The sequence below is a fragment of the Salarias fasciatus genome, chromosome 2, assembly GCF_902148845.1.
Source record: "Salarias fasciatus chromosome 2, fSalaFa1.1, whole genome shotgun sequence".
Lineage (NCBI taxonomy): Eukaryota > Metazoa > Chordata > Actinopteri > Blenniiformes > Blenniidae > Salarias > Salarias fasciatus.
In genome coordinates, this window is record NC_043746.1 from 20563215 (window position 1) to 20584159 (window position 20945).

General features: G+C 41.0%; 1 protein-coding gene across 1 annotated transcript in view; it reads right to left on the minus strand.

Moving 5' to 3' along the window:
• Window positions 1-8727: 8727 nt before the first annotated feature.
• Window positions 8728-20945, minus strand: part of gfra4b (GDNF family receptor alpha 4b) — a 50679-nt gene continuing 38461 nt past the window's right edge. Inside the window, exons 2-8 of the mRNA XM_030113493.1 lie at window positions 20345-20620; window positions 20119-20199; window positions 17996-18341; window positions 17192-17301; window positions 16222-16356; window positions 10339-10499; window positions 8728-9197 (exon numbers count right to left, since the gene is read on the minus strand). Of these exons, the coding sequence (XP_029969353.1) occupies window positions 9054-9197; window positions 10339-10499; window positions 16222-16356; window positions 17192-17301; window positions 17996-18341; window positions 20119-20199; window positions 20345-20620 (1253 nt within the window). The 3' untranslated portion in view covers window positions 8728-9053. The remainder of the gene's footprint in view (window positions 9198-10338; window positions 10500-16221; window positions 16357-17191; window positions 17302-17995; window positions 18342-20118; window positions 20200-20344; window positions 20621-20945) is intronic.

Below are 20945 nucleotides of genomic sequence, written 5' to 3' on the forward strand. Positions count from 1 at the left end.
CTGCTGACAAAATGTTACAGCCAAAAGCAGCAGTAGCAGTATTATGGCCTCAAACAGGCAACATCCCTGGTTTGAGTCTGGGCTTTGGAGACTTTCTGTGTCGAGTTTGCAGGTTTTCCTGGTGGGGTTTGCACGTCAGAAGCATGTGCCTGGTGATTATGAATTGTACCTGTGGTCAAACGTGAATGTGCATGACCCTCTGTCCTGTTTTATCTTGTAATAGACAACATTTCAGAAGATGGAGCTGCAGTGTGGGTCTAGTTCAGACGGCACCAATATGGCATAATCTAAAAAATATAGTAAATAAAACGTTTCTTTTTTTTTTGTGTAGACTTATAATTTAATAGAACAAATGTAGCTGATTGAGGTAAAAATGTTACCCTTTGGAGAAAAAAAATTTTGCACACACTGTTTTCTGGATCAACACTCAATTGTATTTACACGTGAAAAAGCACAGCAGTAAAACAACTGTATGGTGAACTTTAAGTGTTATTTTCATAACTTCAGCAGGAACGATTCAATGCTTTAATCAATTTGAAGCCGGCAGTTTGTGCTCAGCTGCACTTTGATGCGATGATGTGTGTCTGTTACTCACTGAGATAGATGAGGCGGCGGGGCAAAAGAAAACACTGTACACCCTGTTAGAGCACAACAAGTCACCCGGCTTAACGGGAAATACAGTGGCAGTAACAGTGTAGGGTCCCTGGAGGAGGTGGAATTGGCCAGAAAAAGACTTTCCCCCGGGATGTGTGGAGGAATAGAGTAGACCCCCGAGAGACCCCAGGAGTGGCGCTCGGGGGGTAAAGGTCATTGATGGATTGGTAAATTGTGGGCAGTCATTACAGTCCAGCTGCTCCCCATCTGCGACGTCCTGCTGAGGAAAGTGAATTTGTTTTCTATAAAGCAACTCCCGACAACTGTAACAAATTAAAACTGTGAATTTTGAGCCTCGACGTTCACATATATGCGCACACCCGACACCGCCGTTTACGTGAAGGCGCATAGACTCCGCTTCCTTTCGGGAAAACAAACACGGGCTTAAAAGCAGGAAATCACCTTTACGGGACAGATTTGTGCCTGTCCAGCCAGGCATACTCACAAAGAAGCAGACACGCATGGGCACTCACTGATTACAGACACAGAAACAGATGTCTGCAGACGTACGCCTACATGCTCCACACACATACGCATGAACACGCAGACTGGCGTACAAACACAGATGTGAGCGGACAAATGTGAACATATGCGTACAGCTGGAGGAGTTTCTTCACCGAACAAAAAAAAAAAAAAAAAAAGAAAAGAAAGACAAATGCAACACTGTTTCTGAATCATGGAGACACTTGTCAAAGAGTGAAAGGCATACTGTTTTCAAGCCGTCCAGAGAGAAAAAGACATTTTTTTCAAACAAGATTAAAAAAAAAAAAAAAGGCATAATTATGCATCACTGCATACTAAATTCAGCGTGTGCTCTATACAGAGTGGGAATTCTTTCCTAAATTTAATTTAAAATATCTTTTTTTTTTTTCCACAGAAGATTACAAATGTTGCTTGTTTCAGTGATTTTGGACCAGATTGTCCTCACTTTGAAGACTGGGCAGCAATGCGATCCAAATCCTGCAGGGGAAACGCAGCGATGCCCTTCAAGCAGATTATTAGTTATACTGATTAAAAACCACACTCAGCAAACACGCTCCATTTCTGGGGATTGCAGGCACTGCAAATACTGCAGCGCAATTTCAACTCATCTTTCTTTCTTTGTTTTTGTTTTTTTTTTGTTTTGTTTTTTTGATTCAGCAAATGCTGCGGCACATTATTTTGAAAATGTTCAGTTATTTGTTTCTTCAATTGGACTGGATTAAATCCCAGCTGAAAACGGACGAAGGGGCAGGTCGGCCGTCTGTCACAGGGCAAATACAGAGAAAGAGACAATCAAACAGTCACATTTACATGCAGTCACAGCGGTAATACAAGGATCAAGAAACCCTCCAACTGTCTCTTGCTGTTTTATGGAACCCCAACGCCAGTCCTGGAGCGATATCATCGCTCCGGTGGGTCCTGGGCTGAACCCACAGCCTCTTCCCGGTCGGAGGTGTCTGGTGGACTTCAAATCGTGCTGAGGGCGCTTAATCACACACCCGAAGCAACCGAACTATCTCCTGTCAGCGCTGAGGAGCAGCAGCTCGAGTGGTCCAGGTCCTCAGTCTATCACGAATCATTTCAGCCGTTTGTTTCCACATTCTCATTCTTTCGGTCATCACCCAGAGTTCATGTCCGCAGGCGAGGGCGGGGATGTAGACGGACTGGTAAACAGAAAGCTTTGCTTTGCAGCTTAGTTCCACTTGTCCGAAACTGCAGCCAATCTCACTATCTCTCCTCCTGTCACTCCCGAATAAGACCTCCATACTTCAACTCCTCCAGTGAATTTCCAGAGCATGCAGGACAGAGCCCAAAAGACCAACAACGGTCGATAATTGTTGAAGACAATGCACCTTCAATAAACCTGAGTGTGATTACATTTTGTTGGACCTTCTGCACGTGAAAATTCAACGACTTCCTTCTGTTTAACGAACTTAAACACTCTGGTTTTGTCCAGTTCCAGGTTATTTCAGCGAAGGCAGCTATATCCTAAATAACACTTTTAAGACTGCAGGTTGCACCTTAATTCTAGCCTGTGGTTCGGTATAAAAGGTTGAAGGAATTATTCCTCTAAGCCACAATCTCTGGTTTGAACAGAGGCGAATGAGTGAGGCGTCACAGCCCTGAAGTAAATTGCTGGAGACAGGCTCACACTCTGCTTTCCCCAAATGTTTTCCTACACGGACTGAATTTTTGACAGTTGCGAAACAAACCAACAACAAGACGTGATCGCTGAATAACGCGTGCCGGTCAGATTATTGAGTGCCGATCTTTTACAGACTGCACGAACAGACATTTAAATCTAAGCCATCATGAAATCTGTCAAAATATGTGAAAGTAAAGTAACGCAAACTTTGGATGTCATGTCTTCCATCCATCTTCTTTCTGGCTGAGACTACATCTATCGGCAGAATGCGCTATAATTAGTGCTGTCAGTCTTAATCGCATTAATCACGATATATTAAAGGAGGATCAATTGCAGAATTAGGGTTGGGGAAAAGAAATAGGAGAGAAAACTCATTTTACTGTCTTTGGGACGTTGTTTGTTTATAGGTGAAGCTTGAAATTATTCCAAACATCCTCCTGTGACCTCCATGTTTTAAACTGTTCAACACTGAAAGAGAAAAAGGGACCGACTTACATAACCTCAACCCAAAAATGTTGGATGGTTCAAATCCCACATTTGTGAGTGGTTTCTGATGAGAAGCTGCTCCATTTTAGTCAAAAGAACCAATCAAGCCATTTTTGAGCATTGAATTGGTGATTTTGTGTTGAATCCAAGATCAAAAATGATGCGATTAATCACAATTAATTGTGGTCAGAGTCGCAGTTGATTAGTTTTATAAAATGTAATCGATTGACAGCACGAGTATGAATGTTTCACATATGTCAAATGATGAAACGTTCCATAACATAAAGATAAATATCTGCAATGTTGTGTAACCTTATGCTCTCCAAACTGAACTTCTGTTATATTTCCGAAGGTTCACACTGAGGTTCAACCTCTGTCCTTCAGCCTCCATCTGCCTCTTTACGGTGTTAACATGACAGTTTGATGTTGATCAGTTTCACCTCTTTCATGGAAACTTCACCTTTTGCTTACTATTTCACACAGGAGAGGCTTCAAGCCATCTTTCCTCCATTTTCCAATAATATTACACAGTTGCGTTAGGAGGTGTTTCTTTGTGAAGTTACATTTCCGGCTCTAATTGTAACGCAGGCTGAATGACGCAGGTTTGAAACCCCTTGTTGCATCCGACTCTAACCTTGGTGTTGATTATGTGCGGCTTATACTCTAATATGATGCCGAGCAGTGAATTGTAATCACACTTAACACCGAAAGGAAGTTATTTAACCGCTAGTAAAAGGCATGTTGTGGAAAACACTGCGAGGTGATTCAAGCTGACATATGTCACGGGCCCTGGTGATACATTTCTGCTGTGTGTAATAATGCAATTATTGCATGCAATCAATCTTACTTCCACTGTGCAAAAAGAAGACATGGAAAAGCACACAGGAGTCACAGGGAGTCTGAAAACACCAGCAGTGAAAGTGTGTTTTGATATGTTGCAGGGAAAATGATCTGGTAGTCAATGACAAGAGGCTTTAAATCCCTGGAGTAGCATTTCATTGTTGCTATTGATTGTTATTGGGTTCACGGCCACCGTCGGGTCTGAACTGCAGGGAATAGAAGAGCAAGGGCAGCGGGGTGAGCGAATCCAAGAGATACTCGCAAGAAGTTACAGAAAATCCAGGTCATATTAGAAAGGAATGAAGCAGAAAGTAGCTGAGTAAAACATCATATTTCTTCCTTTTGTTTGGTGTTTCTGGATGTTTTATCCGGCCATTTCACCCGGCAGCTCCTCCATCTAGTGCAGATAACCCAAATAAGCACTGAGCCATCCTTTCTGTAAATTATATTAGTCTTTTTTTTTACCTCAAACTGAGCCACGGACAAAGCTGAGCACTAAATCATAATAAATCTGGAACTGAACTCTGGGAAAGCCATCAGCACTCGCTCAGATTGGTGTCATTAATGTTTGAGAAGCGTACACCTCACTAAACGAGTCCACACTGCCCTCACTCAGTGTAAAAAAAAAATTCAGTGATGGAGCTCACCTGCTGGATTTAACACTCATTTTGTCACTTTTAGACAGTGTGATGGATCTCCCATCTACCAGCATGTAATGTTCTAAAACAGCCTCACCCAGGTGATCAGTAACACATATCTATCAGCAAGCAGCTCTTTTAATGTTTATTTGAGTCTGTTTTAAATTCTTCAATTAAGATTAATCATCCATTATCCTCTTGCATAAGTTAACTGAGCACTTTGTGCTGTTTAATGTAAAATATTTTAAGTTCAGTAAAATTTACACATGTTCAGTTGATTTTTTCCTCTCAGTTCTTGCTGCAAATACCACTTCAGGGTTATGCATGCTGATCAATATGTTCTCCTCATAAATTATATGATACATTCTCCATAGATGATGTAAAAATTTTAGCATCATTGAAGGCAGTTTTCTGCTCTCACTTATTCTGTGCTGTTAAATGAATGTATTATCGGACTTACAGCCTACCTTTTGGAAAAACAACCCAAAAAAAATTCAATTTACTTGCATCATGGGTATTACTACAACACTCATACAAGGGTTTTGTTCATTTATTCCTCATTTTGGTGTAGTTTCAGGCCAGAAGGAACATAACTGAAGAGAAGAATTCTTGCTTAAGCTGCCGAGAGTGTGCAAGTACTGAAAGAAATTTGACTTCTAAGTAAAAATCTTGTCTGACTCCAATACCAGCCAGAATATTATAAAGAAGAATCCTTTCAAGGTTGGGTTTTTTTTTTTGTTTTTTTTTTAACCATGCAGACCTTTTACCATTAAATCGAGGGCTGTTGCAATAAAAACAAACTTGGCAAATATGTGTTAAAAATGTGCATATCCATAATATTGTGCATATGATCCGTGTCATTTGAACTCGGTGCGTCTCCTTCTGTTTCACTTTCGCACCCGCCTCCAACCTCTCTGTTTGAATGTGCACACAAAGTGTGAGTTTTCTCAGAACTGGCTGACAGTGAGAGCAAGACACTGTAACCATTAATGAGGGAACTGGCAGTGAGCAGCGGCTACAGTCAGACCAACAGCAGATAACTGGAGTCCTGTGGAGGTGTAGAGAGGTGGGAGGGGTTATAGCTCCCTACATACAACTTTAAAATTGAATTCAGACACACAAGTGTTTGTTTTTTCGCTCTCTTACTAATGCTTTGTTCCATTATTAACTTTCAATTCTTATTAAGCTAATACAGTTACGGTGAGATCTGTTGCCCACAATAATCATGAAATGAAAATCTAATGTTGTCATAGTTAACATTATTACAGCAGACAGGGTGACCGTCGTGTAAATGCCAACTCCTTCGACTTCAGAAACACTCAACCTTCACATCAGTCGGCTGTGAACACTGGGTCGCCCTGCATCCACACAAGAGGAAGTGAAATTCAAGTTTTATTAGCACAAATATGGTGGCAGTGAATCTGACTTTGCTGAAAGATGACTGTGTAGAAAGTCTGCATATTTAATGAGCCTCTTTGAAGGAATTTTCAGCCTTCGTACAGATGTCATTTTATCTGCAGTGAGTTATTTTTATGGGACTAAAACTCCAATTTGACAAATGCTATCATGGGCTGTAAGAAATAAAGAGATGATTTCCAGCTATGTTTGTTTCTTTTCTTTTTTTTAAAGAACACTGAACAATGAAAATGAAAATGGCGACTCTTGGTGTAATGAGTCTGGTATAAATCAGCTGAATGGAACATTTTCTGAACATTGACATTCATCACAGCAACAGTTTCCCTCCACACTTGCAGTAAAATCTGCACTCTCTCTTACCTCGGTGCTCTGTTTCAGAAGTCACTAATCTGGATGGTGATTTCACCATCAGAGCGAAAATATACAAACAAGTTGTTGAATTTTTTTCATTCACTTTTAACAGAGAGCTTTGTATACCCTATCTACACCTTGTTTTAGGGCTGAGTCCCATTTCTCTCGGCTTCCTCTCCAGTATTTGTGCAGAATCTGCTTCAAAAACTGCTGTGCAGGAGTTGTGTTGCCACCAGAGATATTACACAGACAAGGTCGTCTTTCTTCAGCCGGTGCAGTTGTAAACCGTAAGTTGTTTGAGCACCATAATCCACCTCTGCACTAAATAATTCAATAATGTAATTATCAAGCTAATTAATGGCTATGGATTGTCTGTACCTGTGCGCGTGGCTGTCTGACTCTCACCCTAATCCAAACAGAGCAGGTATTAAATAAAAACTGATGCATTGTGAAGAAACCACAATTAATTTAATAGTTTCAGCAGAAGACCAACAAGGCTGTTTTGCATGCCCAATCGGATAGTGTAGCATTTTATTAAATTAAATAATCTGATGTCAAGAAGAGCATAAAGTTGTAATAACAAAAAGAAAATAGAACTCTATAATGTTAATTATTTTGGTAAATGATAAAACGCCCCATTCACTATGGAACGAAGAGATCTTAGACTATCAAGTTAAAACACTGAACATTGGAAGCATGTAAAATATTATTTCATTTCCTCACATATGTGTGGTAATTTAAACAAAAGCAATCATTCCAGCCAGTGTTTCCTGGATATTGCCAATTACGGCTTAAACTGTTTCTTCAGAAAGAGCCCAGACTAATACTAGGGTGTGGACTTATAGCTTATTTGCAAAAATACATTAATAATACAAGATATTCAATTTGAAGCTTCCACAGGAAAAAAAATGTTAATTTTAATTCTTTTAGACACTGATTTTCTCTGCAGTTGGCCGGCTTTAATAATGTATCCACCATTTCATAATTAGATCTTGTGTGACTACCGTGGATTATTATTTCTGCAGATGTTAACAACAAACTGTTATCAGAGGAGACTTGAATGTGACTGAATCTTCTAAATCCATAGCATCGACACAGCTGATCTCTTTACCACAGCTTATTCTGATCTGTTGTGAACTGAAAAGGAACTTATTTTACATCTTGTCTGTCTTGTCCACATGAGCACATGCATGGCCCATCCAACTAACTCCTCCGGAAAGGTGCAACACTGCCTCCGTGGCGCAAACTAGTTTTTATCAGCTGTAAAGGGCTTTGCGTCTGGCGAGCAAAGGGCAGCCTGTTATGGCAGCTCAGACGAGGTCACAGTTGGCTGGATTACGCCGTAAATCCTGTGATATTCTCTCTTAAAGCCGTTTGGCCGGACTTTGCGGTGAACAGTTTCCCCTTTTGTTGCCCTCAGAAATGTAACCAGGGAGCGATATCTTCAGTAACAAAACAAATAAATAAATAAATAAATAAGACTACATGATGCTAATGTGTTCACACAATGATCTGAGAACTTTTATTTGCAGCACCTCTCGTCCTGTTCAGAATTTCCCGGCTGGTGCCCAGAGCAGAAAACACTGAATCGGTCGTTACCGTCAAAGCGGAAACAGGCGTCGTACAAGAGTTGGCAACACTTAGTAAATCATCCGCTTCCGTCTCAAAGCCGAGCTCTTTTTATCGCAATGTTCACATACACAATGAGAAATAAAAGGGTACTACGCTCACAAACACACAGCACAGCAGCTACAGGTGAAGAGTTACTGCTTTTCTGTCCAATAATTCGCGTCTTCTCTGATAAAGACCAAGGACTTATATTTTCGGTCAGCAGTTTTTGTGGCTTCAGCGATATCAAATGGAGAGTTTAAGAGAGTTTGAGTAAGGGCACCAGTTTCGATGGAAGGGATGATGGAGAGTTTTTGTATGTGCGCCGCTTTGCCACATTTCTTTTTTTTTATAGCGCTGCCGGACGTGGCGCGTCGGTCCGAGATGTCCAAGCAAAATGAAGCTTCGTTGAGTTCACTTTTCCAGTAATGGTCAAAAGTAATGGTCCTCTTTACAGTCATTTGTGGAAAAGCAGTACTGTAGTCCTCTGCTCCTTTCTGTACATTTACTGCAGAGTACAGAGTAGAAACAAAGCTCACCGGCTTCATTTTCAAACAACAGGTACATATGTTACGTCTTTGTGTCATACACATCTGCATTATTTTATCATCGTAACTTTGAATACAGATACAGCTGGACAGCCAGAAGCTGGGTTAATCCACAAATAACTTCATTTCAGCTCGACTTGATTGCAACATTAATGTACAGTTGGAGTACGGCGAGGCGTCCGCCCGCGCGGGGCTCCCACGCCGTGAGCCACTGGCAGGTGGAATCGGACTATTTAGACACAAAAATAGAAAAAGTGAATCGCTGTACATATTTAGCAGGAGGAATTATGGCCATATGGTCCTTTTTTTTTTTCCCTATGAACTGCTCAGGTCCTCCCATCTGCTGGGTTTTCGGAGGGTCCTCAGTACATTTCCCGGCAGTTCTTAGTGTCCGTTGTTGAGGAGCTGGAGGAGCAGCAGCAGAAGGCTGAAGGCAGCTTGGGGCATTAGACTGTGAGCTGAGGCAGAGTTTGGGATGCTGTTGGATGGCAGAGTGGAGTGACCCACCAGCAGTTCGTTCCCCAGAGCCTGAGAGGAGACAAAGACATCCATTTACGGCCGTTTCAATGCAGCTGAATGTGTTACAAAATCGTCTTTTTGAGTTTCGGGTGGTCATTATCGCCCGTGCAACTCGTGGTATTATAATCCAGAATACACCTTGGAGCTGAAGGCTGAGAGAAATAAAGGTGGAAAAAATGCCATTGTAAATGCTAAATAGGTGTTGTAAAAACCTTTGTGGTAACTGTTCATTTTCTACAAAAAAAAAAAGAAAAACACAAAATTCAGTTTTTTGATGGATTAGTTTAAATTTTCAAACCTGAGATACAAAAAGAAACCATTTCAGTGAAAAGCAAAATACTGACTGAAATCTTGTCATATGTACTGAACGAGTGTTGATTGCATGAATAAGTGAGTGAAAGACACTTGTGTCCATGGCAGGAGAGAGAGCAAGAAAATAAAAGGTTAATGAAAGCAATAACCTTCAGCTGTCATCTCTTGAAAGACATGCTGCCGGATTTTCAATGTAGGGATGTGTCCATACATGGATGTTGCTCAGTTGCTGTGTGTGTTGCCTTGTTCGGTTCATTTTGACACCTGTGTGTTTATCTGTGTGGAATCTAGTTGATTCAGATTTACATTAATAATTTGTGATTATCACTGTGAACAACTGTGTATAGAATAAGTTTGCAAACTGCATTATCAGCAGCAAGTTAACCTAAGAATTTCCATCTTGGGCCAGATGTTTAGGATTTGAACGTGTAAAACAAGCAGCATAATATGGACAGAAGTCAAGTACACACTATTATATGGCTTCGCTCTGTTATGAACGCCATGTTTCTCAGGTTGAGCCATTAATCTCAGTTCTCAGCGTTGCTTCCATTACCGAGTCTATATGATGGTCACTGAAGAGCTGCTTTCACACCAGTAAACAAATAAAATCTGCAGACGTATTTGCCTCATTTTCAGTGCTTCCAATTGAAAACGAAGACAATAAATTTGAACAATTTTCACTTCGATTGTCTTGCTCTTCTACAAACACAATTGCGTCCCGAACTAATTTGAAAATGCTTTATTGTGGCACGTCTGAGCAGAAAGGGTTCATTTCGGAGTGCGGAGCTCTGTTCAGTCCGCCGCAGAAAACTGTGACCGTGACGAGAAAAGGGCACACCTGCGTTGGTATTATGGAATCCAGAATGCTCCTCATAGTTTCTATGGTTTCTGGTGGAGAAGTGGCGCTCCTGTTTTCTCTGCCGCCATGGCTGGGCGTGCTGTACTGGCTGAGAGTCGGCTGCTGGTCTGACTCACTCCCGAACGTCATGAGTGCGTTCCCTGAATCATGAAACACAGCAGGAGGAGGAGGAGGAGGAGGAGAGGGGGGGGAAAAAAAAAGAACATGTATTTTACAATACTTCAATAACATCAAGTTGATATGTTTTCACTGAATTATACTCATGTGTTATTCAATCCGAAGAGAGGCCTCCAGTTCTGAATTGTAAATGTTGCATGTGTCTGTGGTGCATTTGGTCAGCAGAGGAAGAAGAAGGGGAAAAAAATGAAAAAAAAAAAAAAAACAGAAAACGATCAGTATTCTCTTCGAGTACCCAAACTGCACCTGCCTCTCCACATCGACCTCATTAGCTCTTAGACCATTTGCACTGGCCAAATAACTCTGAGACCTCTCTGTATCTCTTCCAGGCCGGCGGCCCGAGGAAGGACTGGCCAGAGATTTACCTCTCTACACACGGCAAGCAAACATAATCACCATGTACAGGAGCCGTGACAGCCGTGCACTGACAGAGGTCAGTAATAAGAACATTAATTATTCACACTCCAGACCAGAGGTCAGGAGAGACATGAGAGGAGAAGTGTTTCGGGGAGAATTAGTATGGAAACAAGGAAGCGCGGCAGAGAATGGGGAAGGCACAGTCGAACTGCAGGGCGCCGGTGAGTGGGACTAAACATGGCCGCCGTGAGTGACGGTGATTTGAGGTGACTTAGTGAATAATTTATGCTGCGTGTCAGAAAACTGTTACAGTAACTAATGGAAAACATGCTGACAAGTGGCAGGAAGTTCAGCTCGTGAAAGAAAATCATTGTTAATTATACGGTCTCGCAACAAATGCGTGAGCTCCGAATCCGTGAAGGCCTCAAGAAATAAATTAATACATTTCAACAGTTTTCATCCGGTGTCAGTGGCCTGATTTTCGTTTTTCTCTTTATTTTCCTCAAAAAACTTAACAAAAAAAAAAAAAAAGATCATTGGGGTATTTTCACACTGAATTCTCGTCTTTTCTCTTTTGGTAAAATGGTGCTGAACGTGTGAAGACTCAGCATCCACTTCTACTGTATATGACGAGACTGGTGCTGTTAGAATTACCATTACACTGAATAAGGTGGTTTAATCTTCTTTATAATCTGAATAGAGTTTATATAAAATGCACATCAGAATATTATCCACTGTGAGTTTTGTGTAAACACTGCATTTGCAAAGCCCATCTGTCAGTGAACAGAGACACTGTTCTCTCGCAAGTTCAATTATTTGAGTTTACAAATCCATCTTCGATCATGTAGGCATGTGAGAATGTCCAACGTCACGTGGCGCAGCGGTCAACACTCCGGCCGAAGTTTCGATTGCTGCTTCTGTTTCTGTATTTAGACTTTCACGGAAAAGCGACTCAGTTGTTCAGATTATCTCACTGAACAAAATACACAAGTTTCGGGAAGTTTTTCTTGTCACAGAGTTATTTCCAGCCGCGTCTCAAACATAAATATAGCCCACTGTTCTTCTTGTCAACCTCACCTCGGCGAGGCTAAAGCAGCATCTCATCCCTGCAGTACAGCGAAGCCAGCATCTTCAAAATAGACAAATTACTCGTGAAGCAAAGGATTTAACATGGATATAGTGAAACAGTATTCGTGAGAACAATCCATCCTTTGTCTCTTGTAAATATGAGGTGTTTATGTATTTTTTTTTTTCTGGAATTCATATTTTAACATTAAAATTTTCATCAAACCTGTTCTACTGTCTTAACCCACAGATGGATATAGAAAACGTTCCAGCCTGTTTACCAACTAAACAGTTTCTGCATATTATCCAGTATTGGATTTTTTTTTTTTTTGTTTTGTTTGAGCCAAAAACAAATTAGCAGTGACACAGCTCTGTACAACTCATTGTGACTGAAAAAACAGCAAATTACCAACATTATGAATGATTTGTCTCGTTCTTTTATGAAGGATTCTTAACGGGTGCAGTGACTCTGCTAGTTGTTTCTCCACAATACTGTACGCAAGAAAAGACAATGAAGCAAGTGAAGAATTTACGATCCAGAACGTTGTTTATCTTGTCTAAGTTGGGATGTTAATTTAGTCTTTTGTACATGTTCCAGCTCGGTTGATCAAACATTCATATAATGTGAAATTTATTGAACTCCTTCCGTTTTATTTTTTTAAATGTTCGATTATATTTCCTTTTGGTCTTGTTGGAATTCAACAATAGCCTGTTGGTGTCTTGATCCTAATCCATATCCTAATGTCAAAAATCTGCGCATACCACCACTGTCCCACCATAACATGTCTTATAAGGGCTCTAACATCTGGAGAAAGTTGCCAGCCAAACATTCCTCTCCTCAGCTGCACGGTCGGTTCAGTAATACCCCTCCCCTCATCAATAATGGAGGTCAGACATGTAGAGAGCTTACATTTTTTTTTGCTTTCATTTACAGTCGAAGTGTAACTATTTCACACAGGAATATCCTCACCCTGCTGGAACAGATTTCAGGTGCATTGTTAAAAAAAACAACTATCTGGATCTTCATGATTGCTGTGTGTTCTGGATGGTACTTATACAAAACATGTTAGAAATATTAGAAGGACTGGTCAATCATAGCAGTGAGTGGTTGATCTGATCACACTGAAGACATCCTGTAATGCACTGCTTTATTTCTCTGCTTTGTATTATTATTATTTTTTTATCACAAACGGAGTGACAGCTGTGGTTATGAGAGGTATTCATGCCAAACCCTGTCGGCGGTGCAGAGATGTCAGTTTTCCAATAACAAAGACTGTTGTCTGGTGATGGTAAGCTAAGATTTCATTATTCACAATAAATTTAAAGATTGATTTCTAAATTATTAATAGTGTGAAAGCGCCTATGCATATATACATATGAGGGTTTGAATTCTGAGTCAGTGATGCATAAATCCATCTGATGGTGAAAATACATCTAAAAATGAAATAAGATTTGAAGAAAGTTTTTAGAATTTAAAATCACAAATAGTTTTCAGTTGACAAAAGTATGAAAGTACATTGGGTTCAGGGAGGATTTAAATACAATAAATATCACAAGGCTGCTTACTTGTGATTTATGGAGAAACACCCTCTGAACTCCCTGGAGGAATTACCAAGGAAACAGCATGAAGATGATATTAATGAGGAAGGATGATGTGTGTGCAAGTGGTAAAGAGAGAGGCAGAGCGAGTACACTGTTAATTCCACAAAAAAAAGCAAAAGATCACTAATTTCAATGCGTCTCGCTCCTCTGGTGTTGAAGCATGCTGGGAAACATCTGTCCTGCTGTCACTCCCTCTGCCATGGAACCGACTTTACCTTCCTTATCGAGTCTGTTTGAATATCCCCCTGTTACAGGTTATCTCTGCAAATGACTGCGATAAAGGATTTGGGGGTTTCGTTTTATAATTGGACATTTCACAGCTTTTACCTGCCTGCAGAGAGGACATTAAATATAGAAACCTCCAACAAGTCACCAGGGCGTCTGCGAGGCCGTGTTTGCTTTAGCTCCGCGGTTATGAACTTTGTATTTTCATTTACCTGTTTAATAGCCTGAAAACCTTTTTCCAGTCAATATAACATCTCCCATTTGGCATGATTCCAAAACTACTTTCTTCAATTCACAGAATGCATGAACTCAAAGGTCAAGAAACTGTGTCAAAATGTTGAACTCTGTGTTTTATCCTGTACACAATACCAGTGCCTGTATATAAGACCCAGGTATGATAACACGGGGAAACTGTCAGTAAGAGTAATCGACCAGTCATTTCTCATTTCAGTCTCTAGATGTTTATATGAGACATTAACTATTTAACAATAGTTTGTAAGAGGAGGCACACTGCTGCTATGAGTGTACAGACCATCCCCTACCCTTACTTTACAGCTTGTATTTATGCCTGCTGGGGTGTTTCCCATCGTCCGAAGATAGGCATGTTAATTTATAAAGCACTGTGAATTGTGTGTAAGGGCCAATCCCAATTCTACCCCTTACCCCTACCCCTATGATATGCGCGTTCACGAGGCTTAAGGGCTATCCCAATTCTCCTTTTTGAATAGGGGTAGGGGTAAGGGGAAGGGCTATTTCACCCCTTTCAGCGAAGTCTGCATCGATGCTCCCTATTCTCTATAGGGGTAGGCGGAGTTTCACATTGGCCAGAAAAAAACAACATGGCGCCCATCACGGAGTCGCACAAATGTAAGATTGCTTTCTGTATACTATTTAAAAAGCTATAAAAAGTGTATTTGCTTCACTGAATTTATAGATATACCAGCGTGACCGTGTCCCAGTCATGGATGAACGTTTTAGCGCTGCGCAGCACCGTTTCCAATCGTAAATTTGTAACTTCTGAAGAGCACTAATCACTGTATTAACGTCATCTTTTATCATGTTTTTAACGTAATATGTATGACACAGGGACCCCCGATGAAACCCGACTTCTGATTCAGTTTAGAGGTGAAAATGAATAAAAGTTTTTAAAATCAAAATATAGCGCCAAAACACATTGGGAGTAAATTATATTATTCGTCTAAGCTCTAATATGTTAGTAATAAAATGTGTTTATATAAACATATATGTATTACTTTAGGAAATTCATAAGAGAAAATGGCTTGGAAGGGGAAGTTACAGCCCAGCAAGCTTCAAAAAAGTGGGAGAACCTCAAAAATAAATATAAGATAAATGATAATACCATTATTAAAAAATAAAAGTAATTTCTAATGTAATTTCTATCATTTCTAATATCCATAATTTTTTGGTGTGATAGGAGCGCGGCGGGGCTTTAAAGGGCCAAGGGGTATCCCAATTCATAGTGCTGCAAAGATAGCCCTTCCCCTCAGCCCTATTCTAAAAGGGGTAGGAGAGTGATAGGGGTAGGGCTAAGGGCTAAGGGGTAGGGGTAAGGGGTAGAATTGGAATTGTCCATAAGTGTGAACACAGAGAATTTGTAGGGTTTTTTTCATGTGTTAGCCAGACTGACCTCTGCTCAGTGTTAGCCATCCATCTTATTTCCTTGTATATACAGTATATGGTATATAAAAAGGACATATATGGGATATATACTCATGTTTTTTTATTTAGTCTTAGCTGGGTTTTTAAATATTTCAGGGCATTTCATTTTTTCGATGTAGTATTTTCATAACAGCAGCTGAAAATTAGAATTTTCCTCCAGGATTAATGAAACGGCCAACCACTCATTTCTTCAGAATTAAAAAAAAAAAAGTTTTTGAAGTGAGAATTTAATTTCTCCAAGTTTTTATCTAGTCCACAAGGAGATTTAGTGGTTGCAACTCCTGCCTGACAGTGAAAATAGTCTCGATTTGATTGCATTTCTTGAGGCGTCTGTATGCAGAGCTTGTATGTTCTCCCTCGGCCTGCATGGATTTTCTTCCCACAGTCCAAAACCATGCATTTGAGGTTAAATGGTGACTTTAAAATTGTGAACTTGGCTGTACGTGACTGCATTGAAGATGGACGAATGGATGTTTTTTGTTTTTTTTTGTTTTTTTTTATCTTGAGCCTGTTTGACCTTCTCTTGCCTAAGTATCAGTTCAGATGAAATCAAAGCGAGAACCCATCAATCAAATCTGGAAGACATTATAGATGGGAAATCCATCAATATGTATAACTCGGTCCAGTAAAATGTTTTATGAGGCCTCTGGAGCAAGTGAAACAACATGGTCAAACAATCCAAACTCCTGGCTGTTAGCGTGATGCCCATTCGGCAAACACGACGCGGCGCGGGGCGACGGCGACGGCGACACTCACTGAGACAGATGTTGTCTGTGAAAAATCCCAGGAAACTGTCACACTCGTCTCTCTGGCTCCCGCTGGCTGAACACGAGCACCACGGGGCCACGCTGGATGTGGAGTTGTCCACGTAGTTGGGAGTTATCGTACTTCCTGTAGAGACACAGCAGCGGGCTTCAATCAGTATTAAATATTCATTTGCCTTTGAGTTGTTGCTTTTTTTTTTCTCTCTCTGAAACATTAATGGACACTGCATTTCCTATATGCACTGACCTTATGTAAAGCAATGATGATATTCTAGGATTTCAGGGTGGACTGACTGCACGGCGGCTCACATCAGGTAATAGACAGATGCTGAAAATACCACAATTTTCTATTTTTCAGGTCACAAAAGTCTTTGGCAGTGAGATTTTCTTTCCTGTGGCTGTTGTGTATTTTCTTCCAACATAGTGGAGGTGGGATTTCAAGTGCTTTAATAAATACAAGACAGGAATGAAAATGCCAAGTGTGTGTTTGTGCTGAGGGGCACCATTTGAGGTTCTTGAAATGCATTAGGTTAGCTCCTCTCTCCAATGTGCGGGGAAAGAAGTGGCTGTTCTTTTTTTTTTTTCTTTTACGGACTGTTATAAAACAGATTAAACCTCACAATGGATAAAGAGTCTGTGTTTTCTTTTTTTCTGTAATGAGAGATCTTTTTGCTTTTGTATCTTGCACAATCCTGAACTTCGCTTTTTTTTGGTTTTGAATAAGAAGTTTCATTTCATTCTCCCACTCGCTCTTAACCAGTTTTGTATTTATTAAACTCTCTCACTCGCCGCCGCTAACTCTTCTCTTCTCTTCTCTTCTCTCGGACAGCATATGGTGCTCGATTTCACTCGCGTACTGTTTTTTTTTTTTTTTTTTTCCCTCCTCCACCTGCTTTGTTTTTTAAATCTCGCTGTCTAAATGCGTTTTCTCTCTCAGCGGCGCACCTCAGGTGGGCTCCTACCTATCAGCCCTGTGTAGGCGAGGAGGCAGGCGCCGTAGTTGCCTTGCTTGCAGCCGCTGGCAGATGTTTTGGAGGGTTCACAGTCGTACTGAAACTGCGCCAGACGAGACCTGCAAAAAAAAAAAAACACAACACAAAACTGACACCAGTAAGCACGCATATCACAGACTTATTATTATTATTATTATTATTATTGTTATTTAAAACACATCCTTTCTTTCCTCATGATTTAATTAAGAGTTTGCGAAAATGACACGAAGAAATATTGCCGGCCATTGTGAAGACTGAAAGCAGTGGACTGTGATGTGAAAGTGATAGAAAGAGTAATATATTTCATCCCCCAAACCTGGGATCATTAGTAAAGCCCTCTGAGTGTAATGGGGCTTCGGAAAAATAATGGCCACGACCAGAGATAGCAATGAGCGATAACTCTGATCCATCTGGCTCTTTATCTGTGCTAAATATTTAATGTGTTATTCCAATAGGCTCTCTGGGGTGTTCTAACCAGTGGTGGTAGAAAGCTTTAGGGTAAAACAGCGGGCCATTTTGTTGATTGAGTGGCTGTTTATTTGGTTTCAAGGAGCCGTGATATTGAACAGCGACTGACCCAAATATGTTGGGTGAGTTCAAGTCAAATCCGAGGGTTTCTGGAATAGCGTGGGAGGGAGCAAACGTTGGACCGGCTGATTTGGGAAGCAGTGAGAAAACATGTGCATCAATGAACAATTGAATTACTGCTAAATAATAAAAACAAATAAATTGGATTTCAGTAAACGACTGAGATGTATTGAGTTCGGTTTTAACCTGCAGACGTAGTCGGCGTTGCAGATCCTCATCTGCATGATGCAGTTTGGCTTCTCCGAGCCTTCGTAGGAGCAGCTGGGCACGATGGTCTGCCGCCGACGCTCCGCGCACGCCGTGTCCGTGCAGGGACAGAAAAGCAGCTCGTGCGTGTAGTCGGCGGGAACGCGGTCAAAGAACCTGCGCAGGGCCCTGTTGCACTTCGGCCGGTTGCACAGGCCGGACTTGGCAGTGAGTTTGATGCAAGCCGAGACGTATTCTGTGCGGAGCTTCTGGCACAGGTCGTCCACGTTGCACGCTTTGGCTGCATCCAGGCAGCGGTTCACAGTTGTCATGCCAACGTCAGAGTCTGCGGACGGAACCAAGGTCAAAAACAAGATATCACAGGAAAAGTAAGGGTGGATTAGATGAGGCTGTAACACGTGGTCTAGAACTTTACTGTTGCTGAGATGTAATGTTTTTCTATCAAAAAATGTTTGAAAATCAACTTTCAATGGGAGGTCTGCATTTTTTTGTAACAGTAGTGGAATTTCTTGAAATTAAACTTGAAAAATTACCCGTCTTCAGGGCAATGTTTCTTCTTTCACTATTCCTTTTCTATCAAGGTTGCAACTTCAGTGCGTGCATGCAGGGGCTGGTTCAATACCCCCGATAATCTGATCCCAAACATTCTCAAACATTCATTGCTTTCAAGCTAAGTTTGTAAAGATGCCTCCCGCTATTGTATCACAAAAAAGAAATCAAACTTGGACTGGGATACACAAATATTGGAGACAGATTTTTATCACCTTAAAGCAAAAAAAAAAAAAAAAGCAAAACAACTTTCTTCTATATTACTTTCTCCAACTTGAAAATCATTAATTCAGACGCATGTTTCTGGACCGTGGGAGGAAATTTGGATCCGACCTGCATAAAACCATGTATGCAAGGAAACGGCAGGCCCAGATCAGCCTGGATTCAAGCTGGTGTTGCGAGAGCTCTTCGTCCAATCACATCTGCCCAGCTTTGTTTTCTTCCTCGAAATACGCGCCCGCTCATCCAATTAAAACCCTCGGAAGATATGCGAAGCAGCCGCAACTGGTGTTCATTAACAATAATAAATAAAATAGTTTGGATGTTCTTTATGCAAATCACACTTCATTGTGTTTCTCTCACTTGACTAATGAGTCATTAAATACTGTAGTCATATCATAATGATTTCCTGTCGTAAATTTGTGTTTTTTATTAGCGTTCCTCGGCTGTATTTCTGACTTCACAGATTAATGCATCGGTTTGATTATGATGCTGGGGAATTGCAGCAAAACATTCAGTTGTATATAAAATGAGAGCTGAAAAGACTAAAAGTCATTTAAAAGGAGTCGTGCTTATGAGAGTGAGCCCTGGTGCTTTGTGCGGCGACTCCTCAATGAATCCTTTGTATAAATGTTGCCGGGGAAACAGCAGTTTTGTTTTTTTTTTTTTGCAACATATTTATAGTTTTATAACAAATGTCATGGACACACGGGTTGATTATGACTTTGCAACAATTTATAAATTAGTACTGAACGAGATGACTCAGCATTTTGTGAACATTTCAGTTCACGAGTCACATTATAGTCAAACAATCAATTAAACTTTTGTCACAATTGTGTTGGTTAGTACAATTTAAAATGCTTCACGAGGGAGACGTGTAGCCTTTTGACAGGTCCTCAGAGAATCAATGAACAACTATAGATTACATGAAACCGAGCATGTTCAAGCAATACAGCTGCTGTGTTCTTCATTTTAAGGTAGCCAATCCATAAAAATGAACAAATTGAGAGTTGCACAGCAAACTTAGTTTTGCATGATAAAAAAAATTAATAATAACTACATAGAAAAAGTCCACCTCGCTATGCAGTGACTGAAAGAAAAAAGAAGTGTTCATTGTCTGAACATTTCTTAAATGCAGTGAAAAACAATACTGAATCGAGGAAATAAAAATCAAAGAATGTTTTGCATACTGGAGTTATGCGGACACGGATAATAACATGCTGCTCGTGGGAGGAAGTAGAAGACGTCTGCCTTGAAAAATATAGTGGAGTAGTGTTCACTTCAGAGGTTAAATGGTAAGTGAGAGGGAAATGAATCGGGGTCATCGAACTCGCCAGCAGTGATGGAGGCCAAGCGGACGTAGTCGTAATCCCTCTGCACCGTCTCATAGGGATAACTCTCCACCAAGTTGAGCCCTGAAGGACACAGAAACCAACACTCATCTGAGCTGAATAAAACGGAAATATTGACAAAAATTTGCATTTTGTCAAGCATGAACAGTACAGAGAGATATATGTTGATTTTATTGAAATATAAAACTTCCAAAGCACCGAGACAGACCATGTATGATGGACTGGTGAAGGCTCCAGTAGATGCTCAGGCAGTTCTTCTCTTTCTTCATCCCTCGTTTACACTGGCAGCCGTGCAGAGGGCTGGACAGCAGGGCGGACACTGCATTAGCGCACTGGCTCCTGGCCCCGGGGCCCAGCTTCATGCTGCCGTTGCCGGCCACGCACTGACGCAAAGTCCTCAGACGCGGACTGCAGTTCTCGTCGCTGGAGCACGAGTCCCCGGCCACCAGGCAGTCTCTGCCGGCCAGTATGACCTCCAGCAGAGCTGTGTGACAAACACAACGCAGAGAGCACAGATAAGAGGGGCAGTAATGACACAGAATGGGGGAAAATGAAGCATTAGGCAGATGCAACCTGGAAAGTCAGATGAAAAGTCATTAGGACAATAAGAGGAGAGAAGAAATTTCAGCGGTCATAAGGCGAGTGTTTAATTATATTAGCTGGGGGGGGGGGCTTCAAGTGAGATTCTGCAAACGTGTGACTCCAGAGGTGAGACTCTCTCAGGAGTAGAGGTGAGACTCTCGTAGGGCCGATCATTACAGGTCTCCTCTCAAGCTTCTTGGAGACTTTTACTGGGCAATTAGTGTGTC